A 22,272-nucleotide genomic window follows, 5' to 3' on the forward strand; every position below is an offset into this window, starting at 1 on the left:
ATCTGTGAGTGGATAAGTGAGTGCCTAAGTGGGGGTCTGAACGGGTGAGTGAGTGGGTGCATGAGTCTCTCAGTGGGTCTATGACTGGCAGCGTGAGTGTCTAAATGTGTCTGTCAGTTGGTCCCTGGGTCTGTGAGTGTGACTATGTGTGGGTACATGGGTCTCTGACTGTATAAGTAACTGGGTGCATAAGTCTTTGAGTGGGTCTATGAGTGGCTGTGTGAGTGACTGTATGGGTGTGTGAGTATCTGAGTGGGTCCATGAGTGGATATACAAGTGTCTGAGTGGATCTGTGAGTGGGTGTATGAGTGCCTCTATGGGTCTGTGAGTGAGAGCATACGTCTCTGAGTGGGTGAGTGAACGGATGAATGCATGAGTGCCTGAGTGGGTCTTTGACTGGGAGGGGGAGTGTCTGGATTGGTCTGTGAGTGGATGCATGAGCCTTAATAGGGTGAGTGAGTGGGTGCATGCATATCTGAGTGAAATTCAGTGTGTGTGTGTGAGTTTGAATGCATGAGTGACAGACTGAGTCCATAAGTCTCTGAGATGGTCTGCGACTGAATGTGACAGTGACTGTATGGGTGTGTGAGTGGGTGTAGGAGTGTCTCAGTAGATCTGTGAGTGAGCGAATGAGTGTCTCAGTGGGCCTGTGAGAACATACGTGAGTGGGTCTGTAAGTAGGTGCATGAGTCTTTGAGTGGGTCTGTACATAGGTGTGTCACTCTCTGAGTAAGTCTGTAAGTGGGTGCTTAAGTACCTGAATGGGTATATGAGTGAGTACATGAGTATCTGAGAGGGTATGTGACTGGATGTATAAGTGTGTGAGTGGCTATGTGAATGGGTGCATAAGTGTCTGAGTGAGTTTGTGAGTGCGTACATGAGTGTGTGACAGTGACCAGCGAGTGTGCTCAAAGCTATCTGTCTATCTATCCATCCATCCATTCTCGGATGATAAAATGGCAGCCTCAACTTTCTCTTAAGGTTGCATCCAGCCAATCTGAGCATTCCCGTTGGTGCCTGAATTTGCGATTTATCGTGAAACCACTGCGAAATATCTGTGGCCAGAGATATATCTACAATTTTCGGATTACATTTCTCAAAAACTACTGGACAGATTTGCACCAAATAGCAAAAAGCATAGTCCGCATAACAACATCTATCTTTCTGCCAAATTTGGTGTAATTCCATCTAGTCGTTCGGGCTGTAGGTTCGACAACGCATTCCAATGGGAATTAATATAACAAACGCACCCTTTATTTGTGGCCCTATTTCTCAGTCCCCACTGCACGCATCACCCCCAAACTTTCCATGACACACAGAACCTACTCTGATGCTTTTTTCAAAAACTTTCATGAAGATTGGTCCAACGACGCTAAAGTTATAGGCAAGTCAAAAAATGCTTTTTCTATGGAAACTAGGTAATATAAATATATATGTATATGTATGTATATATATATATGTTAAAAGGAAGACTCACAGACATGTTGATGTTATTTATTAAAAAAAGAATCACTATTGTCAAACATCGCATTGTGTGAGTTACTGAAATATACATTTGATTAAAAATAATTATTTTTTGGGAGAAAGATGATAGATCTATGTATATCGAAATGCTTTACCCTTGATAAAACCAATAGGGCCTCTTTTTATATTTTGCTGTTGTGACTCTTTGACAAAATCAATAGGTCTGCCTGAGTGCGGCCAGGACCTACAAGACCAACAGAAGGCCATGCGTGGTGTAGGATGGATGCAGGGCTTGGCGTCAATCTAATGCCAGCCATGTGTGCGGCATGAGGTTGGTTTTATGAATGGTAATAAAATATTACTTTGTTAAAAAAAAAAAAACTGGAAATAATCAAAACAAAGTGACATTATAGTTAGGAATTGTAAAATATAGCTCACTTAGCATTAAAAACAGGTAAAGTAACATTATTGTTTGGTGAAAATTTCAGTGACAATATAACTTTCTAAACACACTGAAATTCATTAGTTATAGTTATCTCAAGTAACTACAACTCAGGCCCTAAAGTACCTTTAACTTGCGCCCTCGCCGTGCACTGCTAATTACCCCACATATTACATCATTGATGGCATGTTCTATGACATCACTGCTACATTTGAAATTATATCATGCATACAAAATTGGGCTTGGCTTTATAACTATAACTGGTGAATTTCAGTGTTTTAAATTTCAAAAACAAATTATATCAAAAATTATATATTACCTACTCGTGGTTGCCGGTAGGTAGTTACAGTTAGGACCTAGTTTCCATTCGAAAGAGTATTTTTTGTGTTGGCAATAACTTTGGTGCTGTTTGACAAATCATCACAAAATTAAAAAAAATACTACGCACTCCAACTGCTGTGCTAAACGTTTCTGGGTAGTCATCAAGTGGGAGCTGAGAAAAAGGGGGGGGTCCCAAAACGTGTTTCCCCCATGCAATTTCCCATAGGGATTTTGAACATGACCACAGCCCGATCTGTTTGACGGAATTGCACCAAATTTGGCTGAAAGTTCGCTTTTGGTCCAGAAAGCTAGCCTTTTTGTTATTTGGTCCAAATCCTTTTAGTAGTTCTTGAGGTTTAAAGGAAAGACATTTGTATAGCAAGGGACGCGGAACCTTCCCAAGTCCTAATGATCTCTTGCAATGATCTGATTGGCTGACAACACTTCAACCAGGAAGTGTTTGCAGCCATCTTGGGCTTGGACTCAGCCAAGTCCCAAAGAAAACACAAAAACTAGAGAAGGGGGCGGAGAAGGAATACCCTGAACCCCTAGGCCTGGTGGTAGGATCCAACAGGGATCTGACCAGGGCAAAAAAGCATTTTCAAAAATATTTTGGGGGAAAAATCACGACGTTTTACAAATGTCCGTGAAAATAGAATAACAAAATTTGCTTGTTTAAAGACTAGCCCTCGGTGGGCTCAGGTCCCGGGGACAAGCGCAAATGAAAGAAAAGGAGAGGGGGGGTGCATTTGCCCCCCCTTCTCAGGAGCAGTTTAATCCCCCGATCCCACCACCTCTCTGGGGCTTATTCAAAAGCATTATGGGAGAGGGGTCGCACATCCCCTCTCTTTTGGCCTTCAAAGGCCCCAGGGCCACCATTTCCCCAGGGAATGTAAATATAAAAGATGGTGGGCTGCACAGACCCCCCTCTGATGTTTAAAAATGCCCTGGGGTTCGCCACCTCTCCAGGGTACAAGACATGAACTGGGGGGGGGGGACGCAGCCTCTCCCCCGGGCTATATTTGGCCCCAGGACAACCACCTCCCCGAGTCATGGTTTACATTTAAGAGGGAGAGGGCTGCCCAACCCTCCCTCCTGGGCAGTTTTTTCCCCATGGACCACCATCTCCCTTGAGCTGGCCCTGTGCAATCGAAAGGAGGGGGCCCCCCTCCTGGAGCAATTAATGGACCTGGGGACCATCATCCCCCTTGGGCCGGCTCCCTATCTCAGAGGTGACCTCTCTTACAGGGACGTTATCATAAGGCTCAGATTTTACTTTTACAAAACCAGTGAAATTCTTTATTTATATTTACTGTAGCTAATTATAGCTTACGCCCCTCAATGCTCTGCTTGTGACCTCACATATTACATCACTCATGACATGGTCAGTGACATCACTGATGACATCACTAATGAGAAAGCAAAAGACACACAAATGATGGCATCCAGCCTGAATTGCCAAGCCAGGTCCTCCCTGGACCAGAAACAAGCATTCTGGGCCAGGTTTCAGGGTATCACCCCTCTCCAAGGGAGAAAAACAAAACCCACTGTCTACACTAAATAGATTTCACTATGCCCAAATATGGGTCAGATTTATAGGAAAGAGCCAAGGGCCAAAACAAGCTCAGGTAGGAAGAGAGGACAAGAAGGATATAACAAAATGCAATTTATTTCAATGATAATAGTCAAAATGATGATCTTTGCATAAAGGATAAACAATATAACATACAATCCATTTAACACAAAATGGAGGTCCCACACATAAAACAAACATACAAACACTCATTCAGACATCATACTCATGTAATAGACAAAACAAACAAATGTACAAAAATTATACATATTAATTTCCAATAGAGTTTAAAAATAACATCAACACTAGATGAGTTTAGCAAGATAACAATTCAAACAGGCTCGTGCGCTCCCAGTTCGTAAGGGCAGATGGAGTCTTCTGATGGACACGAGAAAACAAGAGCCAACGCACGTTTCGGTGTTTGCCCATACAAGGCTACACCTTCATCAGGGCAACGATGATGAAAGGTGTGTGCCATTTTAAAACCCTCGTCAAGTAGCCTCATACTTGCCGTTTTTCAAGACCGCAACCTATCGGACCCAGTCCTGGAACTGATGTGCTTTTCTACTTGATGCTTATGCATTGCTCGCCCAACATTACCTAGAAGAGTCTGTTTGTATTAAGCACACTTGATCGAAAGGTTTCTCCTATGTTGTCCCACACGCCTTTCATCATCGTTGCCCTGATGAAGGTGTAGCCTTGTATGGGCAAACACCGAAACGTGCGTTGGCTCTTGTTTTATCGTGTCCATCAGAAGACTCCATCTGCCCTTACGAACTGGGAGCGCACGAGCCTGTTTGAATTGTTATCTTGATGAACATAAAGGGTTCACTCCTTTACTCATTTAGTATTTTGTTTAAGAGAACATTCGAATCATGGTCTGTCATTGAAGGGAGAATATCATTGGAAATGTTAGAATCTCCTCTTTTCGAAAAGGATGTAACTTCGCTCAATGTGTACGTGCCACGACATAGCCAATTATGAGGCAACCCAACTCTGATGAAAATAATTATGGATATCTGCATATTCAAGGATATTCAAATAAGATTTTGATTTAAGCATTGTACATTCCTTTCACCCAAAACCCGTTCCGGAAATCTATAAAATATATTTCTTCAACATGGATTTTTTGTAGAAGTTCTGATATTTTGTATTCATGTGAGCTCATTGTTTTTCAGATTTGTTTTTGTTGTACGTTTTGTGAATTGTTTGATTTTATCCAGCACAAAATGCTGCAGACTTGTAGCCGTTCCTGAAAGAAGCATGTGATGTCATACTTTTCTTGATTGATGCGTTGTTCATTTTGCCACAGAGCGATGGAAATTAAAAGTTAGCTTTATTTCGATTGTATTGAAGATCCATTTGTTTAGGGTGGGTGAGATGCCTTCAAAATGTGAAGAGTTGGGAGGAGATCGGACACACTTATAAGCATGCCCTTTGTATTATTTCTACCCTAAATTCCCCAACACAGCTTCATATTTTCTTATCCGCTGTCTTTTCTTTCTATAATTACTTTTCCAAGTGTTTGTCACTCCAGCTCGAGGAGTCCTTTATCTACACCCCAGCCACCGTTTTTCGTTTCTATAAGTTGTGAGAAAGTTTAAAGCAAAGATGAGAGATGGATGTTTGCACAAGTTATCTATCAGAGTTTATAAAATGCCCCAAAAATTGAAAAGCCAGTAGGTATGGCATTGACAATCTGGGTTATGGTTAAATTATTTTTCGTTTTTTTATTACCAGTGTCTAACAGAAGAAAAAAACATGCTGCTTCCTTAATATGATGGCCATGTATTTGCAATAAAACTTTTAAATTAAAAAATAACCACCACATGTAATTGAAAAAGAAAAGTAAGATGGTTCTTGGAAGCAGCTGTATTTACAATAGGTATGCTACTCTTTTCTAGCATTAATCCCTATCACTGGAAACATGATTGGCAGCGTGAAAAGGTACTATTTTCTTTTAGTTACTGGAACCTGAACATATAGTTTATACAGACATGGTAGATATTAATGGAAAACTGCATTGGCAAAGTATATTAGTGGTCCACCAACACAGGCACTGAAGTACACTTCATTTTAGGCAGGTGTGAGCAAGTGTACAGGCAAAATGCCATCACTTACCATGAAGGACCGTTGATTGATGTGGGCTGAACCATTGCCACATTCTGTATGCTGTGGTAGGCAGAAGCAAGATGTGAATGGTAGTTGAACAGATCAGTGAATGAAGAGGTTTTTATACACATAGCCCTTCTATGTAAGTATAGGGATACCTTTTGTATGTGTGATTCCTTCACTACTACGTGTGACAGGTGATCCAGCTTAAGCTGTCTCAAGGCCAGACCTGTAAATGAATAGAAGCTTAGTAGAAAGTACATTTTGTTTTAGGGTGAATGTATGTATGAATTCAGCAGGATTTTGGATCATTAATTTTTCTTGCTATTTTTGCCATTTTTATATCAAGCTTATGCCATTTGTCTTGACCTAGAGTTCATAATTTGCAGGGTATGTACGAATAGTTTGCTACGAACTGCTGTTGCTACTGGATTTAATGTTGCATGGCCTGAATGTTTTGTTATCTAGACTAAATGCACTGTGAGTGGGTCCTGGACTGTGGTCCTTAACCCGTATAACACTCGTAGTAGAGGACTGTCTATGAACAATGCCAATCTTTCTGATCTTGTGTTCCCTGGCAACCAGCTGAAGTGAATTAACAGGCTGAATGATGTGGATTCAGACTGGGAGAGGTGTATACCAATTTGTGTTTGGCCAAACAGTTCTCAATATCCAAACTGAGGTTGAATTAACTTTGGTAGACAGCTAAAACTGTCTATACTTAAATATCAAAAGAAAATGTATATTACCTAGTGGCAGTCACCACTAGGTAGTTAAATTTAGGTCTGCTTTTCCATAGAAAGAGCATTTTTGGTGTGCTTATAACTTTGGCCCAGTTTGACAAATCTTCACAAAACTTTACATAAAAAAAAGTTTTCCACCTTATCTCCGGGGTGATGCACCAAGCAGGGGTATAGAAGCAAAGAGGATCACAAAACATAACATTCTCATGCATTTTCCATACACTTCTTTAGACAAGACTACGACAAAAACTACTAAACGGAATTATACCGAATTTGGCAGGAAGCTAGATCCTTGTAAATCCTTGCAGTAGTTTTTGAGAAATTAAGGGACAGTTGTATAGTTGGAGGATAGGGGCCGCAAGAGTCTCGAGAGAAGTACCAGTTTAAAACTAGAGTGTTCTGATTGGCCCTGGGAGCTTTATTTCCCTTGGGCCTTCTCGTTCACGTGGGAGTCATACTCTCTGATTGGCTGCCAGCAACATGAGAAAAATTTTGCTGGCAGCCATTACAGGACCCGGGTACTTAATCCCCTGGCAGGGTAGGGATACTCTGACCCTCTAGCCACCAAAATGGCTGTGCTGCATCTAATAACCTTATGCCACGGGAAACCCACCCCTGGGGCTATGTTCATAAAAGGGAGAGGGGGCTGGTTGGCCTCCTCCCCAAGTATTCTGAGACCCCAGGGAGCCCACCCACGGGGCTGATAATAGATTATACAGGGAGAGGGGCTACACAGCCCCCTCCCTGAACCTCCAGAGGCTCTGGGGAGTCCAACCCAGGCCCTCGACCTGAGCCTCATAAGATATTGCTCCTGCCTGGCGGGAGCAGCATTAGGAACTACACCCTGTATGCGCTGAGCCATCTGGGGCTGCAGGGTTCTTGGGCTTTCCCCGGGTACCCCAGCAAGAGTATGGTGGGGCCCTGGATGGGCACCAGGGCCCCCACCTTCAAGTTTGAAAGCCCTGGGTGATTTGGTCCCTGGGGCCAAAATCAACCCGCGAGTGGGGGTTGCATGTCCCCCAAACCCGCCCCTAGGGATGGGGTACCTGAGGTCGATATCGACCTGGGGTGCAACCCTACGTGAAACCTCCCCCTGAAAATTATGCCAGGTCCTAGGAGATGGGGTCCCCGGGGCTGATAACTGCTCTAGGGTGGGGCTGTGCAGCCCCCCTCTCATTAAAAAAATACACTACTCTGGGGGATGGGCTTCCCAGTACCCAAGAGTCTCGAGGGGGGGGGTGCATGCCCCGCCCCCCCTTAAAATTATGCTGGGCCCCGGGGATGGGGTCTCCAGGGAAGATAATTGCTATGGGGGCCCCCCTCTCCTTAAAAAAATACACAGCCCTGGGAGAATGGGGTCCAAAAGTTCTGAAGAGACTCAGGGAGGGGGGCCACATTACCGTCCTCCCCTTTATTTAAATAAGTATCTCTGGGGATGGGGTCCCCGTGGCTAATAAAGGCTCAGGCCGCATGGCAGTTTGTGATTTTTCTACTTAAAATGTTAAATTTTTTTATCTCCGGTTCTTCTTATTGGATGTTTGACATTTCTGTGTCATTTTCTTTAGGACATCTTACTATATTTATTTTAATTCATTTTGCAGTTTTTATTATTTTGCATTTCAACTTTATTACTGCTTTAGTGCTGCACAACTATTTTACTCCATACCTCTCAGTTAACACTGTCTGCTCTGCCATAGTTACCAGGGGGTTGAACTCAGGATTATCAAGTGACTTTAGTCATTCACACTGACCTGGATTATGATTATTACTTGAGGTGGCTACTTATCCCTCTCAACTGATAACCCAATTTCTGACAATTAACATTCCTTTCTTATGGTATAATGTAGGAGAGCAAAACAATGTCTTTGTGTCTATCTTTGTGCTGTTGTCGATTGAGTATAGACAAAGGATCACGTTGAAAGTCCATATCTGTGGAGCGATACAGCTCAGCAATGAAGTTCATATGGCTGTTCAGCTTTTAAAACCATGATTCCAGAAGGTGTATGTAAAATAGTATTCAGAAATTAGAATGACTTTGAATAATTCTGTTAGTTCATTCTGATTAATTTCTCAGTGTCTATTAAGTTCCATCTAAGAAGTACACAGGAAAGACTTTACTCTGTACTTGTTGAATTGATTTTAAATAAATAGCCTCTGCAGATTGGGCAGATGCTGAGAAATATGCTCTTTATGCAATACTCCAAGAACATGACAATTTGCATTGTTCTGAACAAATTTAGGCTTTTGAAGGACATATATTGAGAGATATGTGCACTTTCATATTAAATCCTTGAGGAAACTAATGCCGTCATCCCGGCCTTCATGAATTGAGAGAAATCAGGCAGACATTTTTCTAAGTTCCAGAGCGACCAATTGCAAGACAATGCTCCCTTGGAAATCTGGGGTAAAAGTAAATTGGCATCAACATTATTTCAAGTTCTACATTGGTTAATAAGATAAGATGGTTTTTCCAAAGAGCTAGGCCACCGGGAATCCATGCCCCACAAATGTGAACCTCGAAAGATCTGAATTTTGATGTTTGTGTAATTTAGTTTAAAGTGTCTTTTCTTCAGCAATTTGGTAATTGCCAAAGACAGCCATGAAAACAGTTCTGAGTTGGAGAGGAGTGCATAATACACTTTTATAATCAGCTAAGGGTCGTCAACATAGTAGTAAAATTGGAATCTGAAAGTTTGAGTGAGAGGTGCTAGATAAGCGGGATAACAATTAAAGTACTGGGCTCAGGACATGGCCCAGAGATATTCTGCATGGAAGATCTGAAAAATTAGACCAAAACAGAGGGAAGGTGAATAAATGAAAGTAAAGAAAGAGGCAATCCAGCAATCACTAAGTCCTCCATGTGCAATCAGTTTTGGGCGTGAAGTGCAAGCAGTCAAGTATCTACGTGGGCGACCTAGCCAGAGGCTTAGAGAAGCTAATCAGAACAGTAAGTACTTGCTGGAGTCGAATCCTGTTGAAACAAAGCAGGAGGACTCATTGTTGCTTCTGTAAAGGCTTTTTATATTTTCAAATAGTTTACGGAGCAAAAAGCCTTAGCTGATAGATGGTTAACAGAGGTGCTGGCATTCTGATATAAAATGAAGAAGAGCATGATAAGCCTAGGGATGAAAGACTGCTGGTGAGAAACACAGAGATTGAAATGAGCTGAGCATAAGGCCAAGAGTGTGGCCTGCTTGATGAGTTGTGCTAGTAACTAACTTCCCAACGCAAAGAGTATGACAAGGATCAAGAAAGTCTATCTTTTCCAAGCACTTAATATTATCAGTCCATATGTTAAACTTACCAAGAACAAAAGGTGAAACACTATCGATAAGTGAAGCCCCAAATCTGGAATCTGGTCGGAGGGCAAATTTGCTGACAGGAAGAGTATGTAGCATGGTTTGGCATTGTGGTTTAGGAGCTCAGTGGATTTAAAGGCAAAATTAGAAAGGATATAGTTTCCTATATGGTCTTTGGTAATAATGGCAAGACTGCATCAGCACCAGTAGTGAAGTCCAGTTGCAGACTTTTTTCATTATCATGGATAACGCATGGAATTGCAGGGGTGGAAGATTCTGAAAGCCGTAATTCAGATACAAATGATTTCAACAACCTCATCAGATAGAAAACCATGAACTTCAGTGCAGTGGTCATTAAGGGAACGGTTACCTAAGAGGGCACAGTTCAAGTGAGAGATGGAAGAAGTGTTCTCCAACACAGAAGTAGTGCTTTAGCTCTCAGGACTGGGGATAGAAGGACTTATGGCTGTGGAATGGACATGCAAAGTTTAAGAAGATGAGTTCTCAGTGCATAATGTGCAAAGATGATATGTCACTCTAAGGAGAAACAGCATTACGTGCTCTGGGCTGTTCAGGGCACATTCTAGCATTTCTTGGCATTCTGGGTAGATGAAGGAAACAACATTAGGAGTTCAAAAAAGAGGTGATTGGAAGATGGACAGTTGATAATAAGGCTAGAAAGGAGAGGTTGGACTAAAAAGACAGTATTAACAGCATGGGCAGTAGAACGTTGTGGAGATTATCGGTGTGGCAGAGTAGCCTACCGTGTTCAGCAAAAGTTCTTATCTTGGACATACATTTAAATTATAAGTGAGAAAGAGTCATTAGCTCTGAGGTTAGACTTCGTATGAGAAGTTTAGAGAAGCGAGTATATAAAATGAATTCTTTTCTAGGTTGAAGTTTGTGTGAGGAGATAAAGTTAAAGTAACTCTCTGGGTTTTCAGAATCAAGGACCGTTCTCATTATACTGAGGGTTGTCGTATAGATGTAAAAATCCTTACTACAGGATGTCTACCATCAGCTTGGATGGATGTGCATTTGGGTAGGAACGTCTGTGGATGAAGGACACCTGCAGCTGAATATGAAAGTGAGAGCTCAGGGATGACCAGAGAGTGCTTTAGAGTAGGTCAAAGCAAGTGATGTCTGAGTGTAGCGTTCATTCGTACATCTTATGCTTTATGTAGTTAAGAAACAAGTCTGGTGGAGATTTGCATGTTAAAATAGGAGAAATGAGAGTAGGGATGGAGGGTGATAAAGTATATGGTTTCACAATTAAATCCATCAGAAATCTATTGTAACAAATGGTCATACAGAATTAAACTTTGAATTGGCTTACACAAATACCTAGAACTGCAATAGTCCTTTCACAAAATCAACATTCTGCTTTTCACTTAAAACTGGCAAACACTTCCCCAGCCTTCAAAGCAGGTAAATACGCTCTTTGGCTTAACATAAAAGCTTTTTCATAAGATTTCTATATGTGGGCTTTATGTACTATTAAAACCAGATACAATCAAAATATTATGTAAGAAACATGCTTAAATAGCTGTTCCTTCATTTGCAGTGATTTAGCTGATTTGATAACTCAAATCATATTTAGTTCAAATGAGTACTAAAAATGCATTTTAAATGTATTTGCATTTAGTTCGGATCAGTTGAATGCTATTTCAAATTAATCTGTACAACTACCAGTATGCAATTCAATTTGATTTATCCTTATCTACATTTCACATAAGTAGATGTCACACATGACCTTCCTGGACAGTAATATAATCAATGTAATGGTGTTAGACCTGGCAGCCTATGTGTGGTTTCCTTCCTTCAAACTTTTTGCTGAGTTCATTTTTGCTAGCCTTAGGACTCTGCACGCTTTACCACTGCTAGCCAGTGCCAACGTTCTTGTTCTCTTTCCCTAAAACATGATAACATTGACTTATACCCAATTGCCATATTTGATTTCCCTTTAAGCCCCTAGTAACGTGCACTTCATGTGCCAAGGAACTGTAAATTCCAAGGAACTGTAAAATCAGTGCTACTAGTGGGCCTGCAGCACTGATTGTGCCATGCACTTAGGTAGCTCATTAAACATGTCTCAGGCCTGCCATTGCAGTGCCTGTGTGTGCAATTTTAACCTGCCATGTCGACTTGGCAAATTAAACTTTTTGCCAGACCCAATCCTTTCTTTTGAATAAATATAAGTTACCCCTAAGGTGAACCCTTGACAGCCCAAAGGGCAGGGTGCATTGTATCTAAAACGATAGACAGGTTTTACATGTCCTGGTAGTAAAAAACTCTTACATTTGTTTTTTACTACTGCAAGACCTATCCCGCCCATAGAATAACATTGGAGTTGCATTATTACATTTTATTAGTGTAAATTCCAAATGGTAAGAGGTAACTGGTTCATGTTTGGTGTCTCTGCAATCCTGACTTAAAATCCTAACTTACAATAAAGTCAGATTTTAAATTATAAATCTGAAAATGCCACTTTAGGAAAGTTTGCATTTTCTTGCCTTAGCCATTTGGTGCCTCCAGCCTGCCTCTGGTCACATGGCTGGTTTAGTTGTTAGTTGGGCTTTGTGTATTCCTTCAAGACAGCTACACACAATTTTGAGCATAAATGTGACTAGCTGGAACATCACTGGGAGGATGGGAGGGAAGCCAACCTCACTTACACCTGAATATGCTGTGTCCTGTCTCCACTCAAAGGGGCTGCATACCCCCTGTAGTTACTCTGGATCTAGAGCAGAGAAGGCTGGTGCACCTGTGCACTTCAAAAGACATGCCTCTGGAAGTTTCTTCACACTTCAGAGGCACAACTGTGTCTAAAAGAAGGACTGCTGACATCATAATTTTAGTACACTTTTGGACCAGTGAATAATCTGCCAAGAAGGACTGCTGTGCTTTTGAAAGGACTGCCACTCTATTTGGCTGCTATTCTGAAGGAACTGCTGACCTGCTGCCCTCTTGCCAGTTGAGAAGGTCTGGACCTGCACATCCCTGAACCCAGATCCTATAGTGACTACAAGGTCTAGTTGGCTGGCTTCCTGATTTGAAGCCTTAGGGACATAGCAGACTTCCAACAACCTTGCATCTGCACCTGGACTCTGCCATCTGTGAGTCTACCCTGCCTAGTGGTGTCACACCAGTCCTGTACCCTTGGAAGTAGGCATACAGACGCATCCCCCCACTTCCTGCTGCATCCTCGACACAGGACTGAATATCACAAGCCCTGTTGATGGAATCCTAAATGTCGATGAAACAGGACCTCGCACCCCAGCATCGACGCACCTCGGAACCGATGCATCATCTCGAATATGTGATGCATATTCGGCATGATCCATGCAATGCTCCACCACTCGGTTTATAAGGTACTTTGTTCAGGGCGCCTAATTGGATCCCTGTAGCCGACCCAAGCTTTATTGTGGTCGGCCTGAATTTATGACTTTGACCCAGTCCGTCACTAACAGAATATCACCGTTGGCACGTTTGGCTTTTTGGCGCTAATCTGAACTAAACTTTCAAATTGATTATCTCTGGTTCTACTAATTTAATAATTGTTGCTTTGGTCCTAATTTATTTATTAAACAAAGCTCTATATTTCTAAATTGGTGTGAGATCCTTTTTAAGTGGTGTTTTTCACAGTTTTACTGTTTGAATTGTTACACAAAAGCTTTACCTATTGCCTCTAAGTGAAGACTGACTGCTCTGTGCCAAGCTACCAGGCGGTGGCACATGGGTTAGTTTGGGGTTTGCTTTTGCCTTACCCTGACTAGGATTGTGGTTGCTGTTTGACCAGGGCTCCCAGCCCAGTCAACCAGTAACCCAATTTCCAACAAATGGTTTCTAGGTTTATTTTGCTCCACACCTACATTACACACCCAAATGTATCTTATTGAATGATCGTTAGCATGAACATATTAGAAACTAATAAACTCACATTTCGACTCAGTCTGCACTTCTTTTGCAGTTTGTGTGAACACATCAATATTTAGGCTTGATTAATTGATTATTTTTTTAATTCACTCTTCACTTCCCAAAATATAAAGCCGGGCATATATAAAAATCTGGCATTTTTGGAATGGACAATTCTCATCCAGATTAGTTTAAACATCTTATATCAATTAAATGAGGTTGAATCCGGGGTCTGATGCGGGAACTGTATTTTTTATCTTGGTGAACAAATCTATCCAAGAATGTTGTCTGCATTTACATATGAGTGGGTCTGTGAATTTGTATAGCCTGGCCTAGCTAAAGAGAAGTAGAAGACCGAAAAGACGTTTAGACATGGTGAGGGAGGAATGAGAGGGAATCTGATGAGGTGCCATAGGATCAGGGTGGTGAAGGGCAGCAAGGGGATCAGGGACTGTGTGTGAATAGCCAGTAGGAGTGAGAAAGGATTGTGTTTGCCTCTTTATGTTTCCAGAACGTGTTCATATATTAGGTGTTAATTTTCCCATATGTGTGTGTTTGGCAATGGGTGCTACACGGTAAAAAGAGATCTGGACCCAGTAGATACTGTCCGACATTTACTGGCTTCAAACATTGAAACTTGTGACCAGGATTTCATTGTGAATTTTTAGGTGTGTGAAACAGTGTTACTGATTTACTGAATTTGTACTAGAAGAGTTGGTACTTCGATCCACAATAGCACACACATTTGAAAATATAAAACAATCTTTGGTTTGCTTCCATACGGAGAAAATGAAGGCACTGAAACCTGTGTGACCCTCAGACCATTGTTGAACTCTTTGGCTTAGGTCTGTGCAAAATATTTCCAATGTATTTACCAAATGGCTGGTGATTTAATGCTATATCTAGGGTTTCCTGTTTTCAGTGATTTTGATGAGGTGTATCTTTGCTAGAGTATTTCTTAAAAAGATACTTCAGCAACTTAATATGTTTTTTGTACTGCTTCGTGGCCTGCGTAGCACATACAGTAGAACGCCATACAAGATAACAAACCTGGCATGCTTGACCCCATGATGTAGTGCAAAGCTCCAGCCAGCCTCTCCCGCCCTCACACTCTAAGCAGCAGGAAGGTCTGCTGGGGTTTCAAACATAGCAGGCAGGTAAACCATTGGGATGTGGAGGAAAGCATAAGCTTGCCTCTACTACATTGAGACAGGAAGGCTTGCCGGGGTGCCAGGCCATTTAGCATATCACCCATGGGGAGGGGAGTAAAGAACCTGCCCGCACTGTAACAGGAAGACCTGCCTGCTCTTCACCTGGCAGGCAGAGCCACCCCACACAAAACAGATAGTTGGTCGGACGCCAAGCTGGGCAGGTAGTTTGCGTCCACCTCCATCATAACAAGAAGGCATGCCATGGCAGTACACTTAGCATGAATTCCCCCCATGAGGGTGGGGCGCAAAGCACCAGCTGGCCCCCACTTCCAGCAAAAAAAGAAAGGACTACTGGGGTGCCAAGCGCAGGGGGCATGGACTCCCCACGCCCAGACAAAACAAAAGGAGTGATGGGAAGCAAAGCATGGCACTCATGACTCCAAAGTGCATGAGGAGAAAAACACTAGTTTGCTCCCACGCCCCTCATATCTGGAGGTTCTGCTGGGACGCTCGGCCTGAAATCCATGACCCACGGGGGAAGCGTGTGTGAAATAAAATCACCAACATGTCTCTGCCCCCATAGTACTAGGAAGTGCTGCTAGGGCACAAAGCACAGCATGCATGGAATTAGCCATGCCTCTTCTCTACCTCATTTGGCCACCAGCTTGTGTGCAACAGGGAGTGGAGTTCCGCCAGCCCGACGGTCCTCCTGAACAGACCCTCCAATGACCCTGACTCCGATGGCCCCTGTCACAGTTAGCTTGTGGGGGGTTTCTTGGAATGGGCAGAGCTCTGAGTTTTCCTGTTTGAACTGTAAATTCCAATTGCCTTTTCATCGGCTAATTATCAGATATTTTTGGATTAAACTGGAAACCATATATTAAATTAAGTTCTTTCAGCATGGTCTCAATGAATGGATTTTGCTTTTTCACAAATTAGTTTGTTGTTGAGGGTGGAAACATTGAAACTTGGTTGAAACGCTAGGGCACTTTAGTGACTCACACATTCATCTCTTTTTCCATACAGTGTGTCTACAGATGAAATCAAAACTACAACCATAACGAACAATGATCAAGATGAGGAAGCTGCTCTGTTGGAGCGATTGGCAAAAAGGGAAGAAAGACGTCTGAAACGCCTACAGGAAGCATTAGATCGCCAAAAAGAGCTTGACCCAACAATAACAGATTACATTGCACCTCCAGTTACTAGCAACCAGAGAGAGGAAAATGAAATTGAGGAAAATGAGTCTGTTTGCAAAGATGAAACTACCACAACCCGAAGAGATCAATATGAGATTGAAGAAAATGAAACTGTGACCAAATCATACCAGACAAATGACTGGAGGCAAGACCAAGAAGAAAAAGAAGAAAAACATGAAAACCAAGAAGAGAACCAAGAGGAAAAAACAGAAAAAGAAATCATAGAAGAAAATCAGGTAGAAGTGACAATCAATTTTAAAGATACCGATATTAAGCAAGACAGAGTGGCAATAGAGGTAAACAATGATGCGGAAGAAAAAGGGGAAAATGAGAAAGGGGAGAGGGTTGAAGCAGAAGAAAATCAGGCAGCAGAAGACAGGGCAAGGCAGGAGGAAATGGAGAGGAGGGCAGCTGAAGAAAGGCGGGAAGAAGCAGAGAGGAGAGCAGCTGAGGAAAGGCGGGAAGAAGAAGAGAGGAGAGCAGCTGAGGAAAGGCGAGAGGAGGAAGAGAGAAGGGCAGCTGAGGAAAGGAGGGAAGAAGAGAGGAGAATAGCTAAAGAAAGGGAAATAAAAGCGGAAGAAGAGAGAAGGGAGGCAGAGGAAAGGAAAAGAAGGGAGGATGAAGAGAGGAGGATTGCAGAGGAACAGCAAAGGCAAGAGGAAGAGGAAAGGAGGGTAGCAGAGGAAAGAGAAAAACAAAAGGAAGAAGAGAGGAGGGTGGCAGAAGAAAGAGAAAGGAAAGCAGCAGAAGAGAGGAAAGCAAGAGAAGAAAAGGAAAAGCGAGAAGCAGAAGAGAAGAAGGCAGCCAAAGAAAGAGAGAGGCGAGAGGCAGAAGAAAAGAGGGTGGCACAGGAAAAAGAAAGAAAGAAAGCTGAGGAGAAAAAGGCAGAAGAGAAAAGAGCAGTAGAGGAAAAGTCTAAATTAGAAGCAAAACTCAAAGCTGACAAATTGAAGGCAGAAGAGAAAAAGGAAAAGAAAATTGAAGACAAGCAGGTAAACGGGAAGAAGGCCCAAGAAGGAAAACTACAGCCATCCTTCTTAAAAAAACAGGTATTGTGAATGTTGTGCAGCACCATCACTAGGAAACAGTGTTTTTTGAGAAATGTAATGCAAGACACATTTTGGACGTACATCACTCACTTCTGATGATGCATGCAATTCCCTAATCCAGTTTGTGCATGTTTCTTTCTAATATATTTCTTTTTGCTTGTCCTGTACAGTAACACATTTCATTTCTTACTGACCATGACCAAACACTGAACTTTCAAATTATAGCCTCAAGGCCACTCATGCCTTCTTTGATCCTTCGACCATGCATGTCCTTTGTTTTCAAAAGTGAGTTGTGGCAACAGAGCCCAGAAAATAGACTGAGCAGAGAAGGTGTATGTATATCTGAAGTGGTCAAAAGTCAACATATTGTAAGTGTGTGGTTGTATGCAAATTCTGAGGTTGCTGGGAAGACAGGATTGAAGATGGGACATTAAAAATAATCTAAGGTTTGCCTTAAGCTCAGAAGTTCTCTAGACAAGTGCTCTATATTCTCTATAGACGGAGATGGTAATTTAAGAGCGTGGCCGATGCGGGACATCGGTACACTCCTGGTTCCCTTGCCTCAGCGAGAGAAGTGGGTACCACTGGGTTTCTAAAGGCAGAGGTTCAGCCAGGTCAGCTGTGGGAAACCCTACTCTGGCATCCGATCTGCCTTAAGGATCCCTGCTGTCAGCTTTTGAAGCCCTCCCCAATCTAGGGTGGACCTTTCTTCACATAATTTCCTAGCTGGGACCGGTGACTCATGGTGGCCCTTGGCATGAAAAAAGAATTCCTGTCTTGCAGGTACGAAAGTCTTTGCACATCCGGGACATTTTATTTGTGATTTTGAGAAACGAAACCCCCATTGGGATAGTTGTTTCTGCAGACAAAAGCAATGCTGAGTCAGCTGCCATGTGACGGTGGCCCGGCAGGGAATTCTCACCCAAGATCTTCCGCCCACGTAGGTGGGAGCACTTTCAGTGATAATGTCCCTCGAAAAGCATGGAGAGCTGAAGGCGGAGTGCTGAAGGAAGATGCTCTGCTGCCAACAATTTTCTGACTCATTCACCAATGTGTACTCACAAAAATGTATCCAAACCCTAGTGTGGCTCCTAAAAGCCTTCTAAACTCCTTTTGGTGGTGTATACCGCAAAAAGCGAAAAGGAAGAAATTCCTTTTGTTGTTTAACCCTCACACACCCTATTGGTGTCATGCTTCATCTTCGGGTTCACCCTGACTCCTAAAGGTCAGGGTGGGCTCAACCGTATTTCAGGGAGCTCTTAGGAAATGTAGGCTAGGGGGACTCAAAGCTAAAAATCCTACTACTCCCCCAAGGTATCCCTTTATTGGTGGGGATGTAGTGGATATTAAAAATGGTAAACAACGGGTCTTCTTTGGAGGTTATGGTCCTAAGACCCTAATAGACTTCCAACATGTTTCAGCCCATAATTTCAGTGGCCAAAAATGGTCCTGGGCTTTTGTCAGGGCACCGTGAATATTCCCTCCCTGGTGTTGATCAAAAAACCTTTCTTGACCTATATACAAATGTTGGAGGTGCAGAAAGCTGCAATCTTCGTGACAAAAGTAACAATAAAATCAATAACTGTGGGGAGAATACTTATCTTTCTTCCTCTGGTATCGAAAAATTCCGCCTGTAAGGAGAGAAGAAGGTGGAACAAAAAATCGCATTACAAATACTGTCCCGATATGTAATTGCACCCATCATGCATAGGTGCATACGTCCTTTTCATACCATGATCCATGCCTGCTTGATCAATCTGGCGGAGCCTTAATGGATCCATTGTTCCAAAGTTACCTTTTAGGTAGTGTGCATTATATAGTAGCATACGAATTGTGCTTTAAGTGAAAATTGCCTAGTACAGATACATCACTCGCTTAAAAACATCCGTGTCACAATGCACATGTCTTGCTTAAGTGGACTCACTTCTGCGTAGAGATATCATACATAGTGGCTGTATTCTCTTATACACCATTCTTGTCATATTATCTGCCAATACACACTCCTACATCCTTCCCCAATTAGAGGGGAGTGCAAATGTTAACAGGATCACGATTGGGTAGCCTTGTAATCAAGTGCTATTACGGGAAGTAAAAAAAATAGATGTAGAGAACTCCTGCATTAGGACTCATAATATACACACATTCCAGATTACCTCTATCGTTGTCGTAGCGTGTTCAACTTAGTACTCCAAAGGTCCTGCCGAATGGTCAACCTATTTGGTATTCGTGATCCCCGGCTCACGCGCCGTGCTGTTAGAAGGGTCCCTCTATATGTGTGTAACTCACTCTGCATTGCCGTCGGTCGGTGGGCGGGGCGTGAGAGCAGGATGTTTCCGTTGCGCGCCACTCCGGTGCGCTTGCAGAAATCGAGCATAGCCCGATGGGAACTGTAGTTTCCAATCGGACTGCTGTAGTTCAACTCCGTGAACCCTGTTCGGGGTTCGTGTCTCCATGGCAATTTAAGGATTATTATGACCGAAACAACTGTTTGGATTAGAAAAAATGTTGAAGTTGTGCTCTCCATCTGCCTTGAGATTCTCCTATTTCAACAAATGGTGTATTCCTTACGCTAAAGGTGTAGAAAGTGTAAATATATGTACCTCCGTCAATGCCTCTCGGGGTCATATACATTTGGGCTGTATGAAGTTATTTTTATTAATTTTCTCACAGATTATCGAGTTCTGATGTTTGTAAAGGGACTGTAAGAGGACATACTATGCTGCGTTGCCTCTTAACTATTTAGTCAGTTATGTTTCTACTCCTTAAATGGTAATGTCTCTAACATTTCAATTTTTGTTCAGTGCATTTCATGGAATAGTCATTTAATCCCTGGTTGTCAGTGCCCAACCTGTATAACCAATGTTGTTCTCGCTCAAGGAGTCTTATAGAAATGTTGGGGCCTTCTCTTACTTTTTCAATCACGGTCCATTCTAGATCTTTATCGCTGTGTGTACTTTCCAAGTAATGTGCCGTCAGTCTAGTGGCGGTGACTGCTCTCCTGATTGTACTTCTGTGTTCACCTATGCAGAGCTTCACTTTTCGCGATGTCACTCCGATATATTTCAATCCGCAAGGGCAGATGATCAGGTGCACCACATTGGGAGTATTACAGTTGGTGTGGTCTCGTTGTTCCCACTCTGATCGCATGCCCAAGTCAATGCTCTTAGTGTGTTTAGTGAAGGGGCACACCGCACAGTTCCCACAGGGGAAATGGCCCTGAACAGGTGGTTGATTCCATGTGTTTTCCTTCTTTGCATTTGTTTCCAGCAATGCTTCACGTGGTGTATTTCGTGATCTTTTTTTAGCTTGTTTAATCACCTTTCTGGGGTAGCCCTCCTCTTTCAGTTTAGTTGCGAGGATTCTGGCCTCTTCATTGTAATCCTGCAAATTTGAGCAGTTTCTCCGTATCTGAAGGTATTGTCCGATGGGGAGACTTTCTCTCAAGGACCGGGGAGAAGCTCAGAGAGACATGCTCAGTGAAGTGAAAACTCAAATAAATGAGCAGTGTCTCACCTGAGAATTGTGATAGGAGCCACCACATTGGTTTGTAGAAGTAAACATCAAGACAACTGATTCTGATAGAGGGTGCATGATTCTGAACAGCACTAAAAGGCTTTCTAGGGCAGACAGTTAATGTGGAAATGAAAACCACAGTAATTATTTAACTCACCTATGTTACCCAAGCAATAATTCGAATCTGGCTGGACAGTACTGCAGTCTCCAGCAACATAAAAGGAACAATGGGGGCTATTTACTGAGGTTTTGTGTATGACTCAGAGGGGCCCAAAGTGAGGCAAAGCACTGTTTCAATGTATTTACCATTATAAAAGGATGCAATGCAAAACTGTGCAGTGTAACACAGCCACCTGCAACACTCTCAGTAAATAACTCCATTACCGTGATCGTCAGCACACAGTTACGAAAACCCCAAATTACTGAAAGCAAAATGCAACAGCAAGCATGTTTCTACCTGAGGCTGGCTAGCTGTGCATGGTGTGATAAGCATGTAACATGTGGGAAGAAGGGAGGGGGAGGGTATAAAAACCCCAGTGGTACACAGTGGGAGTAGCGCCCACAGCTGCATGGTAGGCATTTGAATCACAGTGCTGCTGCACTTAAGCAGTGCAGACCAAAGTAAAGCATGCCAAAAGTAAGAGGCACAGCTTCACACAGTGGATGGAGTGAAGACAATGGAACACAGTCAAAATCACGTTTGGGAAAGGCTTTTAATTTAAAGAGCAATATGGTATCTAGATCTTTTTTATGATTAATGTAACACAGCTATATGGGAAGTTAAGTTTGGACTGCATCAAAGTGTCCTGCCCTTGTAGAACAGCAGTGATCATCTCTTGACGTATGACCCACAATTTGTTCAAGACAAAAAGACAAATGATAATATTGTAAAAATATCAACTAGATATGGTCTGTTGGTACGATTTGATAGGCCCTTATTATGATTTTCCAGAATATCTAGGTTGTGGTGGATAACCCGCAACTCTGGGATTTTACACTGACTCATTACACCAGGTTAACTGGTGGAAATTGCTTTGAATGAGGGGGAAAAACTTCAGAATTCAGTGTCAAAATACCAATTCCTGCGAGAGTCCCAACTCGCATCGGTGCGGCAATACCATAACCAGTAAATTGTCATACCGTGTGAAATCAGTAATTCCTGGTGCAGTATTTCCGAATGGGTTTTAATCTGGACTCCTAATGAGCCCTCTAGTGTTTTATTTACTAAATTTATTTAGCAAGCGGCACATTTGTCTGTACTGAAGAGAGTTGTGGGTGACTGTGGAAATCAACCAAAGTGCCTGCTATACAGCGGTAAGACTCTTTCATGCAGTTCAAACTTCTCAAGATGTGAGGGCTTCTTCAAAAATCATATTTTCATTTAAAAACTGGAAAGGCTGAAGAAAAAGAAGTGAAAGTGGAGGCTAAAAAAGAAAAATTACAGGAAGAAAAACTACGGCCTGGCTTCAAGAAAGACGAGGTAATTGTTTC

The 22,272-nt window shown here is 42.5% G+C and overlaps 1 protein-coding gene across 11 annotated transcripts in view; it reads left to right on the forward strand.

Annotated features, from left to right (window-relative positions):
- Positions 1-22,272, forward strand: part of CALD1 (caldesmon 1) — a 567,652-nt gene that overhangs the window by 379,333 nt on the left and 166,047 nt on the right. For 8 of the 11 annotated variants that reach the window (XM_085652624.1, XM_085652626.1, XM_085652628.1 and 5 more), the window contains 2 exons: positions 16,047-17,268; positions 22,178-22,261. In XM_085652624.1, the coding sequence (XP_085508750.1) occupies positions 16,047-17,268; positions 22,178-22,261 (1,306 nt within the window). The remainder of the gene's footprint in view (positions 1-16,046; positions 17,269-22,177; positions 22,262-22,272) is intronic. The other 3 variants (XM_085652632.1, XM_085652635.1, XM_085652633.1) reach the window with 1 other exon arrangement.

The sequence above is a fragment of the Triturus cristatus genome, chromosome 4_1 (genome assembly GCF_964204655.1).
Source record: "Triturus cristatus chromosome 4_1, aTriCri1.1, whole genome shotgun sequence".
NCBI lineage: Eukaryota > Metazoa > Chordata > Amphibia > Caudata > Salamandridae > Triturus > Triturus cristatus.